Source organism: Centroberyx affinis, unplaced genomic scaffold (genome assembly GCF_046629955.1).
Source record: "Centroberyx affinis isolate AG114_WGS23_722 - 3 ecotype Tasmania unplaced genomic scaffold, CSIRO-AGI_Caff_v1 ptg003336l_1, whole genome shotgun sequence".
In the NCBI taxonomy this organism is placed as follows: Eukaryota; Metazoa; Chordata; class Actinopteri; order Beryciformes; family Berycidae; genus Centroberyx; species Centroberyx affinis.
The window spans coordinates 26084-49159 of NW_027281334.1; the positions used below are offsets into that span (position 1 = coordinate 26084).

The 23076-nt window shown below is 40.0% G+C and overlaps 1 protein-coding gene across 1 annotated transcript; it reads right to left on the reverse strand.

Annotated features, from left to right (window-relative positions):
- Positions 1 to 2035: 2035 nt before the first annotated feature.
- LOC139660554 (trace amine-associated receptor 1-like) lies at positions 2036 to 17611 on the reverse strand. The gene is made up of 4 exons (XM_071538727.1): positions 17282 to 17611; positions 13575 to 13717; positions 10425 to 11402; positions 2036 to 2300 (listed from the first exon to the last, which is right to left on the reverse strand). The coding sequence occupies exons 1-4, from the start codon at positions 17609 to 17611 to the stop codon at positions 2036 to 2038; spliced, it is 1716 nt and encodes a 571-aa protein (XP_071394828.1).
- Positions 17612 to 23076: the final 5465 nt, after the last annotated feature.

A 23076-nucleotide genomic window follows, 5' to 3' on the forward strand; every position in this document is an offset into this window, starting at 1 on the left:
ATTTGGAAAATGCTGTCTATGTATGAATCGTGTTTTACAATTGAGGGTACAACAAACAGCCAAAAGTCAGAATGTAAAAAAAAGAATCTGTAAACGTATAAACAGAGCTGCAAAATGAGAACTAAAGACATAAATAGTCATAGTTAAGGATTTAATTTGTAAAACATGGGTTACAATCCTGTTTATAGATTTACAGAAGTGACTTTGGGTTTTCAGATTCGTTTTTTACGACTGAGCATTTCACAATCTTGGGTTTACGTGTGATTTGTTTTGGCGGAAATATGCCTCCATACTCCTCTATATTGTGCATTGGAGCTGGAATAAAAGCTTGGTCGGACGCAAGAAATGCCTCAGAGAACTTAGTTGCAGAGCTTGAATTCAAAACACGTGAATAGACAACGTACAGGAGCAGGCTGGGATATGGGTACATTAAAACAATAGCTTTATGGTCAGACATACAGTAATCTATTACAGTAACGAGTCAAGACAAATACCAATGATAGAACAATGTCCAAAGTGTCTCCCTTTTCATGGGTAGGCCCTTTAACAGACTGGGAGAGGCTAAAACAATCAATAAAATATGACATATGATTTAAATTAATGCCGCCAACACAACATTTTAGGTGAAAGGTGGTTGCACATGTTTTTGATGAGGGTTCATATTATATTAGAAACATCTCTAACGGAACAGCAGCAATCAAGCATTAGAGAGGCAGGCTGGTGACTGGAGGGTTTTAATTTTATGGCTGTTTCATAGCCATAGATATGAAATTATATGGACAAACCTTAACTGTTTACTGGGGATTTGACCATCTGTACTACAGAACTGGCATATTCTTTGTCTTGGGCTGCACTTCAGCAGCCCAAGACAGCAGCCCTAAGCCCTTACAACTTTTGTGGCAAAATTCAGATCAACCAAGATAAAAACTAGAAAATGTGCTCAGTAGAGCACAGACCTCCTCCGCATCTGACAACACCCCGCAAGGCAGTTATGCACCTTTTGGTGATATGCCACGCCTACCACCACACCCACTTTTGGCCAATCAACATGGAAAATGAATCAGTTCTTCCTTGGCCCATAACCAACCTTCATACCAAGGATTGTGGAAATCCGTGCCCAACTTTTTGAGATATCCTGCTAACAGATGGACAGACGGACACACACACACACACAGATGTGGGTGAAAACATTAGAGAAGGCTCATAACTTTAACCTTTGATTGGCAGGTTACAGCAGCAGGACTCACAACAGGGTTTAAAGAAACATCATTGTTAATCAAGTATTCTCTGAAACAGAACAAAACCGCTGCTCCCTTGGGTTTTGTTAATTTGGAGGCAATAAATCAAAATGCAGGCTCAGCATTACATCTCTTTGAATCCATGGCTGACACATTCCTTTGGTATTTTAACAGCTTTGCAGAGAGCTGTTATCATTCCATGTTAGGTCTTCAGCATTTTCATCATTATTTGTGTATGTTGTAGGGTTTGACTAAGTTTAACTGGGTGCCAGTCAGAACAGTCTGACAAAAGATTGACTGTTTAGTCAGAGTCAAGAGTCAAACCCCACAAACAAACCCCATGGCGGACACTGCATGTCGAGGCTCGGCTGCTCCTGTTTTCAGCCGGTCTCGAATAAAACCTGAGATTTACAAGACTGTTGACGGCAAGGTAATTGTGGAGGATGAGCTGCTTAACTTTCTCGCTGTAAAAATTAAGACATTAAGCCAGGACGAGATCGTCCTGTTGGCTGTGAACACTTTCGACTCTGAGTGGATAGAGTCCTTGAAGAGTGTTGTTTGAACTTTGCCCTACTACACAGCGGTGCATTTCCCATAAAGGGTCACAGAAAGACGTCAACAACGTAAAAAGTTGCCTTAAAGTAATGAATGAGTGTGGGGAGAACATTCCCAGATTTGTCTCTCATTACTTGGATGAACTGCCGCCGGTGACATTTACCAACATGGATGTCTCGAGCCTACTTGGGAGAATGGAGCAGATGTATGCTGAGGTCTGTTCTCTGAAGCACGCGATGCAGCTACAGGCTGATGTAAGTGAAGATTTTCGTGCTATCGTTGTGGAGATCAATCGCCGAGTGGGTGCATTGGAGCGCTCCACTGACCTGACTCGGGGCGATGGGTTGGATGCGTCGGCGGCGTTGGTCGGAGGCACTGGTGGGGGCGCGATGGCTGGGGCCGCTGGCTTGGATGGTGCAACACTGGGGGCTGTGCCGGTGGGAGCCTCGGGCTTGGGCGCCGGAGAGAGGGCTGCGGCGGGGGCCTCCGCTCTGGACGTGGAGAGGGCTACGACAGCAAAAGGTCCCAGGGGATTGACGTCTTCGCCACGCTCTCCAAAGTGGAGTAATGTTGTGAAAAATGGCCAATGTCTAATACATGTTTCAGAGAACGCTGCTGCTCAGTCAAGATCGCATACTGTTATCTCTGGACAGAAAAAGAAATCCGGCAACGTTATGTCTATTGTTGGGACCGGAGTGGTGGGTAGCATCAAAATGGTCAAGACTAAGCTGGTGAGTGTTTTTGCTACGAAGTTTTCACCAGACCTAGACGCTGCAACTTTATCTGTGTATCTCAAAGAAAAACTTGGCCGTGAGGTCACCTGCCAGAAGATTGACACTGTACACAGTAGAATCGGCTCATTTAAAGTATCTGCGGAATGCAATGAGGTTGGTGAAATGTACAATCCGGAGCTGTGGCCAGAAGGGGCATTTGTCCGGCGCTATTATGAGCCGCGCAGGGCTGGAGTTATCGGGTCAAACACTGCACTTGCTGCGGGGGGAATGAGTGTGCCTGCTGGTGCTATGGGCAATCACTAGTCTTGCTAAATGACTATTCGGGTTTTGTCATACAACTGTCGTGGCCTGCGTATGGGCCAGAGCGCAGGGGATAAAGCTCGCCGTATAGTTGTTGACAACCTTTTGGTGAACTGTGACATACTATGTATGCAAGAGACATTTTTAGCAAAGCAAGACTTGGAAAAACTAAACTTGTTTAATGATAACTTTCATGGGGCTGGGGAGTCTACCACTGACCTTAGCATGGGAATAGTCAGAGGTAGAATACCAGGGGGTGTGGCTATTCTATGGAATAAGAAGCTTGACTCATCGATAAATGTGGTCAGGCTTGGTGTTGACTGGTGTATTGCAATACAATTTAGTCTTAATGATAAGGAATTCATTATCCTAAATGTGTATACACCCTATGACTGCCGTCAGAATGAGGATGAATATCTAAATAGGCTTGCCTTCATTAATTCCTTTATTCAAGAGAATACTTCTTCTAGTGTATATGTCACTGGGGATATGAATGCGGATGTCTCAGACAGGAACTCATTATTTGCCAATCACATGGCCCAGTTCTGTCAAGATAATAATTTTATATTGTCAAGCAAAGTGCTTTTGCCTACAGATAGTTATACATACATTAGTGAAGCCTGGCACACTACGTCATGGCTGGACCATTGTATTACTACAGCTGATGCACATGCTTCATTGGGGTGTATGAGCATTTTGTATGGGGTAGCAACAACTGATCATATACCTTTTGCTATGTCAATAAATGTTGAACATCTACCTGTACTATCTAGGAATAGAAATAGTGTCAACACAGAAAAACTGGACTGGTCAACCCTTACAAAGGAGGACATTTTAGCCTATTATGCTCATACAGACAATTCCTTAAGTAATATTCATCTATCTAGAGATGCAATTATGTGTAGTGACGTTAATTGTAAGGATGTGGAGCACAGGAGAGATCTCTGCTCCATGTATAATGATATAGTAAGTGCTTTGTATGAAGGCAGTAAGCCCTACTACAAGCATAAAAATAAGACACATAACATCAGACCTGGTTGGAACGAGTATGTAGCTAAGTATCATGCTGAAGCCCGTGAAGCCTTTAAATCATGGGCTATGGCAGGCAGACCCAGACAAGGGCATGTGCTTGAGTACAAGAACCTCACTAATGCAAGATATAAGTATGCCATTCGCTTCATTTGTAAAAATGAGCAAGCCATGAGGGCTGATTCCATGGCTAAGAAGCTGTTAAGTAACAATGCTACTGATTTTTGGAAAGAAGTGAGAGATCTTAACAACTGTAAACCATGCACTGTAGATGGAATTTCTGGAACAGACAATATTGCTGAGTTATGGCGACAGCATTATAGTACCTTATTTAACTGTCAAAAGTGATTTGTACAAGGCGGACAAAATGAAGAGTAATGATTCAATGGTGATTATGTCACATGAGGTGTACCATGCCATGAACAAGATATCTGATAACAAAGCAAGTGGTTTAGACCACATTACTGCTGAACACCTTAAATATGCCAGTCTGAGGATAGCTCCTCTCCTTGCTATTTGTTTTACTGGATTTATGATTCATGGGCTGTTACCAGACTTAATGCTGGCTGTTCTGTTAGTGCCAGTTATTAAGGACAAAGCTGGTAAAGTATGCAGCCTAGATAACTACAGGCCCATAGCTTTAGCCAGCATACTGTCAAAAGTTCTAGAAAGAATCCTGCTGGATAGAATAAATGAGTTTATTAAATCCACAGATAACCAGTTTGGTTTTAAAGCTAAACATAGCACTGACCTGTGTATATATGCCTTAAAGGAAATTGTAAACAAATATAGAGGTCAAAACTCATCAGTTCTTATGTGTTTTATCGATGCTTCCAAAGCTTTTGATCGTGTTAATCATAGAAAGTTGTTTGTTAAATTGAACCAAAGAGGGGTGCCCACATACATTGTGAGAATTCTGGCTTACTGGTATGCCCACCAGACTATGCAAGTAAAATGGGGCAATAGTGTCTCAGCCCCATTTGGAGTTAGCAATGGTGTCAGACAAGGGGGAATTTTGTCCCCAATTCTATTTAATCTATATATGGATGATCTGTCTAAGCAATTGAAAGCCTGTAATACTGGGTGCATGATTGCTAATACTTTAGTGAACCATATTATGTATGCAGATGATCTTGTGGTATTTAGTCCATGTAGCGCTGGTCTTCAGCAGCTCCTTACTATATGTACTGTGTATGGGGTGGAACATGATATCAAATACAATGCCTGTAAGAGTGTTGTCTTGATCTGTAGAACCAAAGAGGACAAATGTCTAAAATTTCCTGACTTCAAATTGTATCTTGGGGTCTGTAATAAGATAAAATATCTTGGTCATTTTATTACAGAACAAATGACAGATGATGATGATATATATAGGCAATGCCGCAGAATGTATGCACAAGCAAACATTCTCTCACGCAAGTTTAGTATGTGTACAGATGGAGTGAAGGTGTCTCTGTTTAGAGCATATTGTACACCGCTCTATACTGCACACCTGTGGTCAAACTACAAAAAAGCAAGCTTACAGAGACTTCAAGTAGCTTACAATGATGCCATGAGAATACTACTTAAAAGACCTAGATGGTGTAGTGCAAGTGAAATGTTTGTGGCTGCAGGAGTCAATACTTTCCAAGCTGTTTTAAGAAATCTCATGTATAAATTTATTTGTCGGCTTAATGACTGTAAATGAAATCATCTTGGTTTTATCAAACATAAGGTTTAGTTCTACACGCTACCAATCCCAGCTGTGGAGACATTGGTACAGTTGTCTCTTTGTAAGACATTAATATATATTTTAAACCATGATCTTTTATTGATCCTTTGTATGTAACTCATTGTATGTTATGTCCTGTTTGTTTTTTTTATCTGGACCCTGAGTCTGAAATAAAGTTTGAATTGAATGAATTGAATATCCATGTACATCATGTTCTGAACCATAATTATAACCAAGCAGAAGATAATTTGTATTCAATAGAATGTAGCTTTGCAATATAAATAGCAATAAACACTCAACATAAGATAAATAAGCAGAAACAACACAAAATTCTCAATTTCAAGTAATAATTGTATTAGATCAAAATAAGAAAGAGTTCATAACGTACCACAAAAAAAACAACACTTTTTCCTGGGTTTTCCTGGTACTCCAAATGAAACCTCAAAACAATGAAGTAATCCAGTCAATCACAAATCAGTCCGACAGTTCTATCAAAGTTCAGTTCTCTTCATCAACAACAAAAAAAATAATCTTCACAAAAATCTGCTAATGTTCAGTTCGAAAAGAAATTAGGGTAACCCTTCATTTTACAGGTCCCTAACAACATATGAACTAGCCTATTCCTAATTAGATGTAAACAAATGGCTATTACACAGTAATGTGGCTGCATTATTTGATCTTAAATGATGTTATTGTCTAACTGGACTAACTTACCATTTAGTTATTGCACTGTTAATTTCTAACAATGTATGAACTGTTCATTAACAAAAAATAATTATACAACAACATATTTGCGTTCATATGTATTTACATAGTACCGCGACCTGTAATATGAAGCGGGTGTAAGTGGACAATAATTCATACAATGTGACCATGTTTATTTTCTTTATTGACATTTAAATGGTACATTTAAACGGGACAGCAGCTTACATTCCATACAGACCAGACCGTAAAGTGCCGGGCAATCAATTTTACAGATACTGAGACGTCTAGCTTTAGCCTATCCCGGGGTGAGTGAAAGATTATGTATGCTACAAATTTAAGCACCCTCCTGGGAGCTAACATGGCTAACTGTGCTGGCTGTGTTAGCTAATGGTTGGCCATATTAGCTTCCAGTCATGTGCCTGCGTTCGTTGGAGTAGTAGTAATAGTAGTAATATTAGTAGCAGTAATAATAGGAGTAGTAGTAGTAGCAGTAGCCTAGTAATAGTAGTATTAGTAGTAGTAGTAGTAGTAGGAGTCGCAGCAGTAGTAGTAGTAGCAGTAGTAGTAGTAGTAGCAGCAGTAGTAGTATCTTGTAGTAGTAGTAGGAGTAGTAGCAGTAGTAGTAGCAGCAGTAGCAGTAGTAGCGGTAGTAGTAGTGGTGGTAGCAGTAGTAGTAGTAGTAGCAGCAGTAGGCCTAGTAGTAGTAGCAGTAGTAGCAGTGGCAGTAGCAGTAGTAATAGTGCTGGTACTAGTAGAAGCTGGTGGAAGAAATATTTTTCCCACTGTGCAGCTGAGGGCATCACGCGGCAAACAGGTTATGCATTCATTCAGTTAGTCAGTCAGGCAGTCAGTCAGTTAATGCTTAGTGAGATCTTGCTTCGTGAGATGGCCTCTAGAGGGGGACTCTGACTAAGAGATGCCCTCTAGTGTGTTCCTGGTTTGGCTAAAACTGTTGATGCTACAAAAGTGATGCCCATCCCCTAACTGGTACCCTCGTACACAATAATATTCAGTTCATAAGAAAGTCTCAACATGGTGCATTAATTTAGACCAGTAATAAGGACTACTATGTCCAGGATCCAGGATCTTATTAGTAAGATCCTGGAAAAAATTGTTTTCAACCAGCTTAACAACTATTTCATTTCAAATGCCCACTTTGACCATTTCCAATCCGGATTTAGACCCCATCATAGCACTGAGATGGCCCTTATTAGAGTTGTGAATGATCTTCGTATAAACACAGACTCAGGCAAGCTTTCTATCCTTGTACTTCTGGATCTTAGTGCTGCATTTGACACTGTTGATCACACAATATTATTAGATAGACTAGAAAATTTGGTTGGACTCTCTGGCCCGGTCTTAAATTGGTTCAAGACCTACCTGCAAGGCAGGAACTACTTTGTGTCTATCGGTGACGTTGTCTCTGAAAGGGTCGGTATGACATGTGGAGTTCCACAGGGATCAATCCTTGGCCCTCTTTTATTCAACCTCTACATGCTTCCACTAGGACATATCATACAGAAAAATAGCATTCACTATCACAATTATGCAGATGACACTCAGCTCTATATATCTCTTTCTTCAAGCAACTTTGGTCCTGTAGATTCTCTGATTCAGTGTATTGAGGAAATTAATGACTGGATGTGCCAAAACTTTCTTCAGCTAAATAAAAACAAAACTGAGGTAATTATCTTTGGTACCAAGGAAAAGAGACAGACAATTAGGGCTCACCTTGACTCCCTGTCTCTCAAGAGTAAAGACCAAGCTAGGAATCTTGGTGTTATTATGGATGCCGACCTCAATTTTGACAAACATATCAATACCATTACAAGATCAGCCTTTTATCATCTTAAAAATATAACCAAAGTACAGGGTCTTATGTCAAAACATGATTTAGAAAAGCTGATACACGCTTTCATTACCAGCAGGTTAGACTACTGCAATGGTCTTCTCTCCGGTCTCCCCAAAAAAACTCTGGGGCGTTTACAGCTGATTCAGAATGCTGCTGCCAGAGTTCTGACTAAGACTAAGAAAACAGAACACATTACACCAGTTCTTGGGTCACTGCATTGGCTTCCAGTGTGCCATAGAATTGATTTAAAAATTCTGCTGCTTGTCTATAAAGCGCTAAATGGCTTAGCTCCAAAATACATTTCTGACCTGCTCCTAGGATATGAGCCACCCAGACCTCTGAGGTCATCTGGGACCGGTCTGTTAGTTGTTCCCAGGGTGAAAACTAAATCAGGTGAAGCTGCTTTTAGTAATTATGCTCCCAATTACTGGAATAAACTTCCAGAAGCACTGAGATGTGCTCCCACTATCAGCTCTTTTAAAAGTCCGCTCAAAACATTCCTTTTCTCTGTGGCCTTCTGCTAAATCATCTGTATGTAGATGTAACAGGTGTTATCTTTATTTATTTATTTTATTTATGTTTTACCTATTTTATGCAAAATTATTCATGAATTGGCATCACAAACAGGATCCCAACAGGAGTCTAGAGGAACTCTGGTGAGTAGTTTATCCGCTCTGATGGGATCCTCAAACCTGTATTGAGAATTGAAGGATTTCTTAAAGTTTATAATTTTAATTGTTTAGATAATCTGTGTATTGTTCTACAGGAACATTTACAAGTCCTATAGGGGCTGTGGGGCCTGCCTATAGGGTGGGGTAAGACCACTAGAAAGACTCTGGGCTCTTTCGAAGAATCCTTCGAAGAATCCTTCAAGATCTCATATAAATTTATTTCCTTTTTGAGAGGAAAAATTGAGGGAGTCACTCTCAGAGAAGTTATACTGGCTGACCAGAGGTGTCACTAGTGTGAGAGTGACTGCTCAACATCTTTCTTTCTTTTTGTTTTTAATGTCATTTTATGTATTTTTTTCTGTTTTATGTGAAGCACATTGTATTTGCCTTGTGTATGAAATGTGCTATATAAATAAAGTTTGCCTTGCCTTGCCTTGCCTATGTCAAAGTCATGTGGTTATCTGAAATTAATCAACCCCCCTCCAGCCAATCAGAATCAAATCATGTATAAATATTAATGAATAATATTTTGAGAGCTGACTTTTTGGTCACGTCATGTTTCCTCTAGCATTAGGAAGTTGAGCCAGTTTTGAGGGAAGTGGCACAAAATAGTGATACTCAGGTACAATCACCTTCAAACAGGGAGATGCTAGTAAAATATGAACCAAATTAATTGTATTTTTTTTTTACAAGTAATGTTAATGTTGTCAATTCTATCAGTATCTTAGCAAGGACAACAAGAGATTGAGGAAGTCAGGGTCACCAACCAAACCCAGATCTAGACAGGATCCACCCATGGCTTCACAACAGCCTTTACCTGTTTATTTTATGTTTGCAACTGTTGGTGCCAAGTTATAATAATTATTTAAAACAATTCCATTCTGTTATAATAGAGAGGTATGTTATACATTTTTTAATTTCATCAATTTAAGATTTAAGTTAACTGTATAGTGATGTATACATTACAGGATTCTTTAATGTGAAGCATCTTGTAACTTGGCTTGTAATGCAGTAAAGTGCCCCAAATGCTGCCCAATTTGATCTGTAAGGTAAAATACATGGAATGTCCCTCCCAGGTTCAGCCCCACATTACTTGGGCAGAGCCCCAAATGTATTCAAACCGTGGTGACGCCCCTGGCTCCCACACTGAGCCCCACTCTCTGCTGTTAATTTACATATATCCACGTCTTCCGTTGCCCTATGAACTTTAATGTTAAGTAACGTTATTACCTGTGGTATTTAAGTGACGTTAGTGGAATTATTTAACTGATAACCGTGTCATAATGCTTCAGTGCAGTGAATTGAATTAAACACACATGCCGTGGGTCTGTACAGGATCTGTGCATGTTTATGCTTAATGTACGGGAATGTTTTATTCCATGTATTTTGTTTCACATTTTATCTCTTATTTCTATTCAGTCATTTCTTTGTAACTCTGTTTTGATAAATGCTATATAAAGCAGCTTATTGTTATTATTATTATTATTATTATTATTATTTATATTATTATTGTTATTGAGGAATAAGTGTCTTGTTAATGGAGACATCAGCAGTGACTGTTGAGAAAGAAACGTGTAATAAGCTTTATTTTTTCTGCCATGCCAAATTTTTCAGATTTATTCTGTGAACAGTTTTATGTCTGAAATGTCAGAATTAAAGATTTTACATGAAATGATCATTCGAAATGCCTTTCTGAACCAACTGTAAAAGAATGCGTACACCAAAGGATTCACAGTAGAATTCAAACAGCTGACCCACAACAGTATTTCGAACAATACCGATGGAGTCGAGTAACTGATGAAGGGATTAATGATGTTACACACAAAAAAAGGAGTCCAAAAAGAAAGAAATGCCCCCATGATGATAGCGAGTGTTTTGGTGGCTTTAGTTTGGGACGGATCAGATGTTTTTGTGTTGTGGATGCTGCGCACTTGTCTCCGTGCCACCAGGAAAATCTTCAGGTAAATGCCGAGCATGACAACGCCAGGAATGTAAAAGGAGAGAAGCGATGAGACTGTACTTGATACTCCACTCTGAAACAAAACACATCCTCCTTCACATGCAACATGAGTATAGTAGAACTCCTCAATTCCCAAAATATTGAGCTCGAGGAAGATCATTCCAAAACCCACTACAGCCGAAACACTCCAAGTGACCAGAATCATGATCAACACAGCATTAACAGTTATTTTACTTCTATACAGCAGAGGCTGGCAAACAGCATAATATCGGTCAATCGATATGAAAGACAGATTTAGAATTGAGGCTGTGCACAACAAGACATCAGCACTATTGGAGACTTTACAGAACACATCTCCAAAATACCAGCAGGTCTCCACAGATTGGATCATACCGGGAACCATGACCAGCAGCCCCAGCAGCAGGTCGGAGACGGCCAGGGAGAGGATGAGGTAGTTGGTGGGAGTGTGGAGCTGCTTGAACTGAGCAACCGACATGACGACCAGAACGTTCCCACACACCGTCAAGACGACCATGACACCCAGGAACAGGTAGAGAGAGACGCGGACAGACAGAGGATAGATGGTCCTCAGACAGGAAGTGTTCCTGGACTCAAAACAGAGCACTGGCTCCATCTGTCTGGATAAACTTTATTTATAAAGCACTTTTCAAGACCAAAGTTACAAAGTGTTTCACAACAAGGACCACGTGCAAGGAAGAAAACAGTAAAATTAAACTGAAAGTACTGATAAAATAAGCATAGCAAACAGATAAAAACACAAACAAATGACAATAAATAAAATAAAGGACAAATGTAACACAAAATCAGATGAAAAAAATGCAATAATGAACGAGGCAAACTTGGCTAAAATCAGACCATGATCCGATAAAAGTCTGTTTTTAGGAGTGATTTAAAAGATGATTCACATCTGTTCCACAAGGCAATGAACCATACTCATATACAGTAAGGAACTTATAGGTGAAGAGTTCTTCATTTAATAAAATATTTCTCATAATAAAACTAGCTTCAACTGTGTGGAATTCAATATATTGGCATGCCCAATCATCTGAGTGTCTTCCTAGTTGTGAAAAAGGTTCATAACAGTCAAATTTTCACCTGTAACTTATGTATCTTATGTTTGGTTCACCAGGGAAACAAACATGTTGTCTAACAATTCTCCTCCTTTTTTTCCTATTTGAACAGAGATGTCATGAAATCATACTGTTTACAATATGTGGAGAAAAAGCAGATATAACACATATTGGGTTAATGACATGAAGCTCATATAGGAAAATTGCTTGATCTGACAATGAAAGGTGATTTGATGCTGCTATTAGAAAAAAAAAATTTTATTAGAAAAAAATCATGCCAAGAATTCACAGAAATATCAGCAGCCGACTGACTTCCTGTTTAGCAAAGGCTATCTGATGTTTCTGCTTGCTTTTTACTTCTTCAGGACACAAAGAACAAACCTCTCCTATTGTTGAAAACTGTTTAGTTCAAATTCTTATATTTGCAAAAATACCCGGACATTATGATGCATTCTTGAATAAGCTCTTAAATAGATTTTACTGCAATGTTTAAGATAATCTACCATGACAAAATAGCACACTGCTTGTGGAATTATTATTTTCAGTGATGTTTCACAGTAATTTCACACAAATGGTTTAGATTTATTCAAAAGAATCACCAGCCATGATTAAACCAAAATTTGTCCTGTTCACATGGAATGGGCTTGATTTTTTTTCACATACACATCTACTGCTCCACTCCGACTATGTAGTTCTATGGCAGGAGTTGAGAACTGCCATATGATTTGTGGTGTCTTCATTTTACACCACTGCCACTGAGGATGTTGTGATATTTAGCTAATCATTCCCTCAATAATTAATCAGAGAAGAAATCATTTTATGGAGACATCAACCAACAGTCAATAGTTAAAGGATAAATCCGGTCATTTTCAACATGGCCCTTATTTTCCTGTTGTTTTTTCTTGACGTGGTTTCAGTTAAACAGGAGCACTGCTGTCCAATATACACATACAGGGCCAACGTCATGTCCAACAGCTGAACCCAAAAAGTGATTAAAAACCATCTTTTCAACACAATAACACCCACACTGCAGTTGAACATGTCTTTAAATAGCACATCAATAGATTGGATTAGTGTGAATAGAACTGATCATTTTTAAAATTCACTTCCTAAATTTGTGATGCCAGGTGGGAAATAACAGAGGCGCAAAAAAATCCCCACATATTCTGCTTCATTACCACTAGGAGGTTGATGTAAATGTTTTTTCCCAGTCAGCAAGTCATATTTACAGAAAATCCAATATGCACTGAACACAGCATCAGAATTCTTGAGTTCTAGCTCATGCTTCTTAAAATAACATAACTAATACTGCAATATAGAGTTTCAGGCAATGGACAATTGGTAATTGGATGCAGGAAGGTCTGACTGCAGTGAGTGTTAATGTGTTTTAATCACTTTCTGGATTCAGCTATAAGAGATTACCTGTTGGCCCTGTGTGTGTGTGTGTGTGTGTGTGTGTGTGTGTGTATAGAACTGAAGCTACAGCTAAGATACATCAAGCTCTACAGTAAGCCATGAAATGTTCACACATTCTCAACACGAAGGCACATGTTGAAAATAAGCGGAATTATCCTTTAAAAAGTACTACATTCTTAAGTAATCGTAGCATAGCAATAATGCAGCAATAATAAAAAGTGTTTATACAATACTCAATGTGTGAACACGAGCTAGCTTCCAAGAAACACATCATACCTGAATGCAGAAACATTTAGTTAAAGTGTCTCTTACCTCAAACACTCACAGCTGGACAGAATGAGCTTCCTGTGTGTTTCCTGACACAGACCATCACAGCTGTAACTGTCGGTCTCTGTCTGGCCTTTAAAGCCCGAGGCTCTGTGGACTGCAGTGTCTCCTGTGGACTGCAGTGTCTCCTGGCCAACAGCCACCTCAGGGAGTGAAGCTGGACACTCGTCCCAGTGGATGATGGGCCGCACTCACTGCTGTTTATATTCAACTCTTTTTACATCTCTTTTCATGTTGTAAGGATAACTTGACTACTGACTAAAATGTTTGTCATCCAATCAGGCCAGGATAGATTATATATAGTAATAATAATAATAATAATAATAACAATATTATTATTATTATTATTATACATTTTTTTAATATAACACTTTTCAAAACAAAAGTTACAAAGTGCTTTACACAATAAAAAGAATAATAAAACAACACAACACAACACAATAAAACAGTAGTAAAACAGTGACAATTCAACACAAAGAAAAACAAGGGTAAAATGACAAATGGTAACGTGAGAATGCATAGAGCAAAAAGAAAAAAAAACACTAAGAAAGAGGGTCTTTAAGAGTGTTTTAAAAGTCAATACACACTTAGCTAATCTGAGCTCTTCGGGAAGCGCATTCCATACTTTCAGGGCCCTGACAACAAATTCTCGATCCCCTCTTGAAATGAATTTGGATCTAAGAACAACTAGGAGAGACTTTCCTGCAGACCTCAGGTTACAGGCTCATAAGGAATTAAAAGATCTAAAATGTAGTCTGTGGCCTGTCCAAGACATGCTTTAAAAGTGATAAGTACAGTTTTTTTAAATCAATTAGCATTCTGGCAGCAGCGTTTTGGACTAGCTGAAGGCGTGAGATTTGCTTCTGGGTGAGGCAGGAATAGAGGGAGTTACAGTAATCCAGGCGAGAGTATATAAAAGCATGAATAACTTTTTGCAAGTCATTAAAAGACAGGAATGTTCTGATTTTAGAAATAGTTCTAAGATGAAGGAAGCAAGTCTGAACAACTTTCTTAACCTGCTTCTTAAATTAAGGTCCTGATCAAAAAACACACCTCGCAGTTCCTCGCAGAAGTTTTGACATAAAGTCCCAAGGAACCTAGATCATTCTGAAAAGAGTTGATGGAGTGAGGGGGGCCAATTAGCAATATTTCAGACTTATTGTCATTTTGGTGCAAATGGTTTTGGGACATCCAACTTTTAATGTCTTTTAGGCAGTTGCGAAGGGAGGCTAGTCCATGAGGATCATTGGGAATGATAGGCACATATAGCTGTGTATCATCTGCGTAACAATGGAAGGAGATGTTATGATCACAAATTATGTGACCTAATGGGAGCGTATATAGGGAGAAGAGAATTGGACCCAAAATTGAACCTTGAGGTACGAAACATGTAATGTGAGCAGGATGAGGAGGTACCTGACAAGACAGAATAAGTTCTACATGACAGATAGGATCTAAACCAATTTAGAGCAGAGCCAGAGATACCAACCCAGTTTTCAAGATGACCTTAAAGAATATCATGATCAACAGTATCAAATGCTGCACTCAACTCTAAAAGAACTAAAATAGAGCAATGGAAGGTCATTAGTGACTTTAAGAAGTGCTGTCTCTGTGCTATTCACAGAGCGGAACCCAGACTGAAATTTTTCGAAAATCTTCAGTTTTCAACAATTGACTGAGTACTACTTTTTCTAATAGATTTGATAAAAACAGAGGTTTTGAGATGGGCCTGTAGTTGGCTGGAACTGCAGGATCAAGACTGTTTTTTTTTTTTTAGAAAGGGATGTACATTAGCATGTTTAAAGCTGGATGGAACATTTCAATACTTAATGAGCTATTAATAATAGAAGGAATACTGGGACCAACAGATTTAGAAACCTCTTTAAGCAGGTGAGTAGGAAGCACATCAAGAGAACAAGATGTTGACCTCATACTTGTAACAATTTTCTTAAACTTAAAAAGAGATAGGGGCTCAAAACTGTCAAACGTGGTCATCATGTTGAGAGGGATGACAGAAATGGACTGAGTGGGGGGAACAATCTGAGCTCTGACGTCAGCAACTTTCTTGTTAAAGAATGTGAGAAATTCTTAGTGTTTGATAGGGGAACATTCAGTATGAGAGGAGGGGCTGACAACACGATTAACAGTATTGACTAACACCCTTGAGTTCTGACAATTTTTTGAGAAAACAAAGCCATTCTTTCTTCTTTAACGGCTTTCTGGTAGGTGCACATAAAGCTTTTTAGGATCTCATAAGAGACCTGTAGTTTATATGATTTCCAGTTACGCTTGGCTTTGCGACACACTCTTTTTAGAGTGTGCTCATTAAGCCAGGGCAATGACTTTGGCTTGGAAGTCCTTATTTTCATAGGAGCAATAGAGTCCAGAATATTTGTGCATTTATCATTTCAAACGTTGACTAGCTTTTGATTGGATTGCAACTCCTGTTTTGCAAGTACAATCCTCAGTTTACATTTACGAATCACCATTTACGCCTTGCCTCAGTTTTCCCATTGGAGAAGTAGGCTGAAGAGAGGAGAGGAGAGTGAAAAGTGCGTGCGTAAAAGCACATTCCCAAAATTATTTAATGGACAAATGTATAATGTATAAATATTTGACATTTAGCAAATGTTATCCATACTGGTTATTTCCTATTATTTTATAACACTGTAAGATAGGCTATAGGAAATGTGAGATGAGTGCGTGCATAAACGCGCATTCCCAGAATTCCTTACAGTAAATTCACGATTTTTGAAGAATCCTGCCATGTTTTTTAAATAACTTATAGTTCGTTACTGTTTATCATTTAATCGCGCAATTCTTTTTGTAGTTTTGCTCACTCAAGTGCTTTTGGCAATGTACCTAATATTTAATATAATTAAGTAATATGCCTCTGTTTACCCCTGTATCTATTGTATTTAACAAATAAATACACAGACACTAATTTGATTGTGTTCTTTATATTCAAAAGCAGGAGTTCTGAAGCAGGCTATGGCGTTTTGATGTTGGTTTAAGGCCTACAGCTGACACATATGTGCATTATGTTTTCATCAACACTTTCATCAATACACATCAAAAAGTTGTTGAAAAATTAGAAATTGAGTAGCCTAAAAATTTATTTCATACTGGCGAAAGGCCTATTTTCCTATATAAAAAAGCAGCCATGAGTTTTACTCTCCAGACATATGAAAAATATTGGCATATAAGAATAGGCACAATAATAATAATAATAATAAAGAATAGTTACACAAATAATACTTCCATCTACTGGTGTAGTACTGTAAGTGCCTTGCTTAAACCATAATTTGTATTTTGAAACTGTGAAGGTGGTTAAGCATACGTCTTGTGATACACCTGGACACATCATCAGTGATGTTCCTGGGTCATCGGGTGTTTCGGGTCTCACAACATCAGACACCCTCACCCAGACGACCCAGCCAGGGTTGATCAAGCCCCGGCTTGTGCCCAGGTAGCACTACTTCACCTATGACCCTCTTTAGGCACAGCAGGCACGCTAGATAATCGATCTTCCCCCAGCTGAATAGGTTGGACGGTCTCAGTAGGACGGCGTAAACCGATTGGATTAAGAACTTGATGCGCTGAGGCTCGGATTTCCTGAGCTCAGGCCATGAGACCTTTCACTCCACCACCTGCTCCCATCTTGTCCAAGCTCCCTGCTGCCTCATCCTGACCATCCTGCTGGCTCGCTCCTCCTCAACTGCTGCACGCACCTCTGCCTGGACCAGCTTCCTCCCATACTTCCCCTGGGCCTTGTCGTAGCATGGTGTTGAAATGCTACCAAGGCCAGCTCTTCCACAGGTCACCATCCCCACCAGCACGCTGTGCTGCAACCAAGACTCTGCATTCTCCACTGCCTCTACTGCCCTCCACTTCCTTCTTGTCCTGACTTCAATGCCAGCCTGGGAGACTTTTGGGTCGCAAGATTCCCGGTACTGCAGAACCTCTCTTGTACGGGTCACCTTGAACTCCTCACTCAGGCTGCTGATGGGGAGCTTCAGCATGTTGTTAGAAATGCCTGAGAGAACTTACTTGAAGAGCTTGAATTTAAAACACGTGAATAGACACAAGTACAACGTACAGGAGCAGGCTGGGATATGGGTACATTAAAAACAATAGCCTTAGAGTAATCTATTACAGTAACTGAGTCAAGACAAATACCAGATGATAGAACAAGGTCCAAAGTGTGTCCTTTTTCATCGGTAGGCCCTTTAACAGACTGGGACAGGCTAAAACAGTCAATAAAATATGGCATATGATAGGTAGATCCTAATCATAGAATCAGATTTTGGCAGCATTGTTATCTGGTGTTTCATGTCTGATCTGGAGGTGGTAAGGATTGTATTGTGACCAGAATTAGTCTGGACACAATCCAGGATAAAAACACATTTGAACAATAAAGAGGAATGGGGAGAAAATTTGGGGAAAGTTAATGTGGTTACAGATTTAAATTAATACTGTCAACACATCATTTTAGGTGAAAGGTGGTTGCACATGATGAGGGTTCATATTATATTAGAGAGTTTTAATTTTATGGCTGTTTCATAGCCATAGATATGAATTAAATGGACAAACTTTAACTGTTTACTGGGGATTTGACCATCTGTATTACATTACTGGCATATTCTTTGTCTTGGGCTGCACTTCAGCAAGCCCTTGCAACTTTTGTTGCAAAATTGAGATCAACCAAGATAAAAACTAGGAAATGTGCTCAGTAGAGCACAGACCTCCTCCATGTCTGACAACACCCCGCAAGGCAGTTATGAACCTTTTGGTGATATGCCACGCCCACCACCACACCCACTTTTGGCCAATCAACATGAAAAGTTAATCAGTTCTTCCTTGGCCCATAACCAACCTTCATATCAAGGTTTGTCTAAATCCGTGCCCAACTTTTTGAGATATCCTGCTAACAGATGGACAGACGGACACACACACAGATGTGGGTGAAAACATTAGAGAAGGCTCGTAACTTTAACCTTTGATTGGCAGCAGCAGGACTCACAACAGGGTTTAAAGAAACATCACTGTTAATCAAGTATTCTCTGAAACAGAACAAAACTGCTGCTCCCTTGGGTTTTGTTAATTTGGAGGCAATAAGTCAAAATGCAGGCTCAGCATTACATCTCTTTGAATCCATGGCTGACACATTCCTTTTTCACATTCCATTTTCATCATTATTTGTGTGTGTTGTAGGGTTTGAGTAAGTTTAACTGGGTGCCAGTCAGAACAGTCTGACAAAAGATTGACTGTTTATGTGACCGGTGAAATTCTGCGTTGAAGACCTGCGTGAAGGAAGGACCCACAACCAGGATGTCTTTGGACCTGACGTTCGTTTATTCTGACCTGACATGAAATAAAACAAAACACAGGGTTTGTACAGCTTTTTAAGAGTAAAATTCAAGCACTTTTCAAACACTTTCAAGGTACCTAAACCAAAAATTTCCAGACTCTCAAAACTTTTATCAATCTCCTTTCTGCAGGTTGTGCAGTACGCCTTCCTTTCTGTGGCTCCTCTCCGAAGCCATTTTTTATATTTTTTGTTGGCCAGCCAGTTGTCATTAAAACGACAGCCCGGCATGTTGCTAAAGCGATGACAAAATCCACCTGTTCTCTAGTAGCTGATGAGCAGGTACAATAGTTAGCTAGCTACCTTCAATGTGCATGCACGCAAAACGTCAAAGGTCAGAGGACACACGCGCATTCTGAGAGCAGATGGTCGCCCTCATGATGCGGAGCGGAATGGAAAAACGCCCCCCTTTCATTTCGGCGCCCATGTCAATCAATCTAGCTCCAGTCCACATCTTGTGTGAGACGTCAGGAGACAATAAAACAAATATGACGACGGGATCGTTTAATTTCAAATATTAAAAGATTTTTGGTTTGCATGAGTGATTGTGTAGATGAAACACCAGATTATGTTGAAAATCAAGCATTGTTCAAGGAGTATATTCGAATTCAAGCATATTCCTAACCTCGAAAACATAACGGTTAAAATTAAGCATTTTCCAAACTTTCCAAACTTTGTACGAACCCTGAAAACAAATCCTCCAAGTGAATATGTCACTCCTGCTCCTCTCCCATTCTAACGTGGGCAGTCGAGAATGAGGAGCTACCTGCCATAACAGAATAAAGTCAACATGGCAGATAGGATCTAAACCAATTTAGAGCAGAGCCAGAGATACCAACCCAGTTGTCAAGACGACCTAAAAGAATGTCATGATAAGGGCGCCCTAGTGGCTCACTGAGTAGCGCGTGTACCATAAGGCTCAGCGACCCGGGTTCAAATCCGGCCCACAGTCATTTGCTGCATGTCTTCCCTCTTTCTCTCCCATAGCCTCCTGTCTCTCTCGCTCACTGTCTCTATCAAATAAAGCATTAAATGCCTAAAATAAATCTCTAAAATAAAAGAATATCATGATTAACAGTATCAAATGCTATGCTCAAGTCTAAAAGAACTAAAATAAAGCAATGCCCTGCATCTGCAGTTAAAAGGAGGTCTTTAGTGATTTTAAGAAGTGCTGTCTCTGTGCTATGTAGAAACCTAAAACCAGACTGAAATTTTTCGAAAATCTGATTTCCATTTAGGAAATCCAGCTATTGACTGAGTACTACTTTTTCTAATAGCTTCAATAAAAACTGAAGTTTTGAGATGGGCCTGTAACTGCAGGATCAAGACTGAGTTTTTTTTAGAAGGGGATGTACAACAGCATGTTTAAAGCTGGAGGGAACAGTTCCACTATTTAATGAGCTATTAATAATAGAAAGAATACTGGAAACAACAGAAACTCTTTAAGAAATCAATCAATTAGGTCGTCCTCGGACGAGCCCTCCAGTGGCGTTTCCAGTCATCTTGATCCTGCATGCATCTGGCTAGCTCGCCAGTACTTTCCGCCCCTGCATCTTTCTTTAGTACATCCATGTACGTTGGTGTGGGACGCCTTCGTGATCGATGCCCGTGTGCTCCCACAGCACCGGTTTGCTGGCTCGGAGCTCCCAGTGTCTCTGGCAGTGACCGGCTAACCTCATTCTCCTGGATGCATCTTATATCTTCTCACTCAACCTTGGTAACCCCCCATACAGATGCTTGTTGGTAATGTGCTCGTTCTGGTCAATGTTTAGTACTGCTCGCAGCATTTTGTTGTAGCACCCATCCAGGGACTTATGCAGAGTGGGTTTCAGGGTCCAGCATTCACAGCCATATAGGAGAATGGACTCTACAGTCACAGAGAAGAAGCTGAGCTTGATATGTCGGGGGAGGTTGGAGTTCCACACACTGGCCATGCCGCTCAGAGCCTTCCATGCGAGCGCCTTCCTCACTTGAAAGTCTTGCTCTGACGAGTTGACCCATGAGCCCAGGTATTTGAAATCATTGACTTCTTTCAGAGCAGTGCCTCCTGTTGTCATTAGAGGTGGATGGTCCGGGAGGATGTTGTAGGTGATAACCTCGGTTTTCTTGCCATTTAGCCTGAGACCAACCTTGGCACACTCTGTCTCCACTCTGGTCAAGAGCTCCTGTGCCTGTTCCACACGGTCAGATAGCAGGCTGATGTCATTTGCATATTCTAGGTCCATTAGGACTACAGCAGGGAGTCGTCTAGACCCCCTAGGTGTAATAGTGAGGCTGAGCTCCTGCTCCCATCCACTGATGGCTTGCCTAAATGCATAGCCAGGACTATAATGAAGAGGAAGGGAGCGAGGGTGTCCCCTTGCAACACCCCCGCCAGGATGTCAGACTCCTCAATGTTGCTGTCTGGGGTCACCACCTTGGCTCTTGTATCCGTGTACATGGTCCCTATGGTCTGGAGTAGGTTAGGAGGGACACCGTAAGCCTTGAGTATCTTCATCATCACGCCTCTGTGTATCGAGTCAAATGCCTTTTTGAAATTGATAAAACACAGCACCACTGTCAGGTTGTTCTTTTTCACCTCCTCGATGATCCTCCTTAAGGCCAAGATCTGGGCTACGGTGGTTCTTCCCTCTCATTAGTATCATGCGGTTGTACATCTTTGCAATGATACATGTCAGACTGATGCCGCGGTAGTTGTCTGGTTTCGAGAGATCTCCAGATTTAGGCACTGGGATGATGTTAGAGAGAGACCACATATCAGGCTTGTTGTTTTTCATCAGAGCAAGGTTGCAGAGTAAGCAGGTGAGTAGGAAGCACATCAAGAGAACAAGATGTTGACCTCATACTCAAAGGGGGGCTCAAAACTGTCAAACGTGGCCGTTATGTTGAGAGGGAGTGGTGGGAACAATCTGAGCTCTGATGTCAGCAACTTTCTTGTTAAAGAATGTGAGAAATTCTTTGCGTTTGATAGGGGAACATTCAGTATGTGATGAGGGGCTGACAACACGATCAATAGTATTGAATAACACCCTTGAGTTGTGACAATGTTTTGAGACCAATTCAGAAAAGAAGGCCATTCTTGCGTCTTTAACAGCTTTCTGGTAGGTGCACATTAAGCTTTTTAAGATCCCGTAAGAAACCTGCAGTTTATTTGATTTCCAGTTACACTCGGCTTTGCGACACTCTCTTTTTAGAGTCTGAGTGTGCTTATTAAGACTTTGGCTTGGAGGTCCTTATTTTCATATGTGCAATAGAGTCCAGAATATTTGTGCATTTATCATTCCAAAGTTTGACTAGCTCCTGTATGGAGGAATGTTTCCACCAAAAAAAATTGTATGTAAACCCAAGATTGTAAAATGGTTCAATTGTAAAAACGGATCTGAAAATCTAGTCAGTTCTGTAAATCTATAAACAGGATTGCAACTCCTGTTTTGAATCCTTAGTTTACATTTATGAATCACATTCTACATCTTGCCTCAGTTTTCCCATTGATGAAGAAGGCTGAACAGAGGAGAGGAGAGAGACAAGTGCATGCGTAAAAGCACATTCCCAAAAGGATTTAATGGACAGAGCTAATTACAAATGTATAAATATTTTACATTTAGCAAATGTTATCCATACTGGTTATTTCCTATTATTTTATAACAATGTAAGGTAGGCTATAGCAAATGTGAGATGAGTGCGTGCGTAAACGCATGTTCCCAGAATTCCATTTTTTAAATAGGCTATGGCGTTTTTGATGTTGGTTTAAGGCCTACTAACAAACTTCAGCCAAGTTTCAGCTGGCATGGGGGTGAGTAGATAATGACTGAATTTTCATTTTTGGGTGAACTATTCCTTTAATTAAGGTGGTGATTATCTTCGAATATCCTCAGGGGTAAGGCACACATAATTTGATACTGGCTGACCAGAGGTGTCACCAGTGTGAGAGTGACTGCTCAATATCTTTCTTTCTTTCTTTTTAATGTAATTTTAAATAGTTGTGGAGCATGTATGTACTTTTTATGTGTTTTATGTGAACCACATTGTATTTGCCTTGTGTATGAAATGTGCTATATAAATATATTTTGCCTTGCCTTGCTTTACCTTAATCTTCCACAACCAGAGGTCCATGTACGT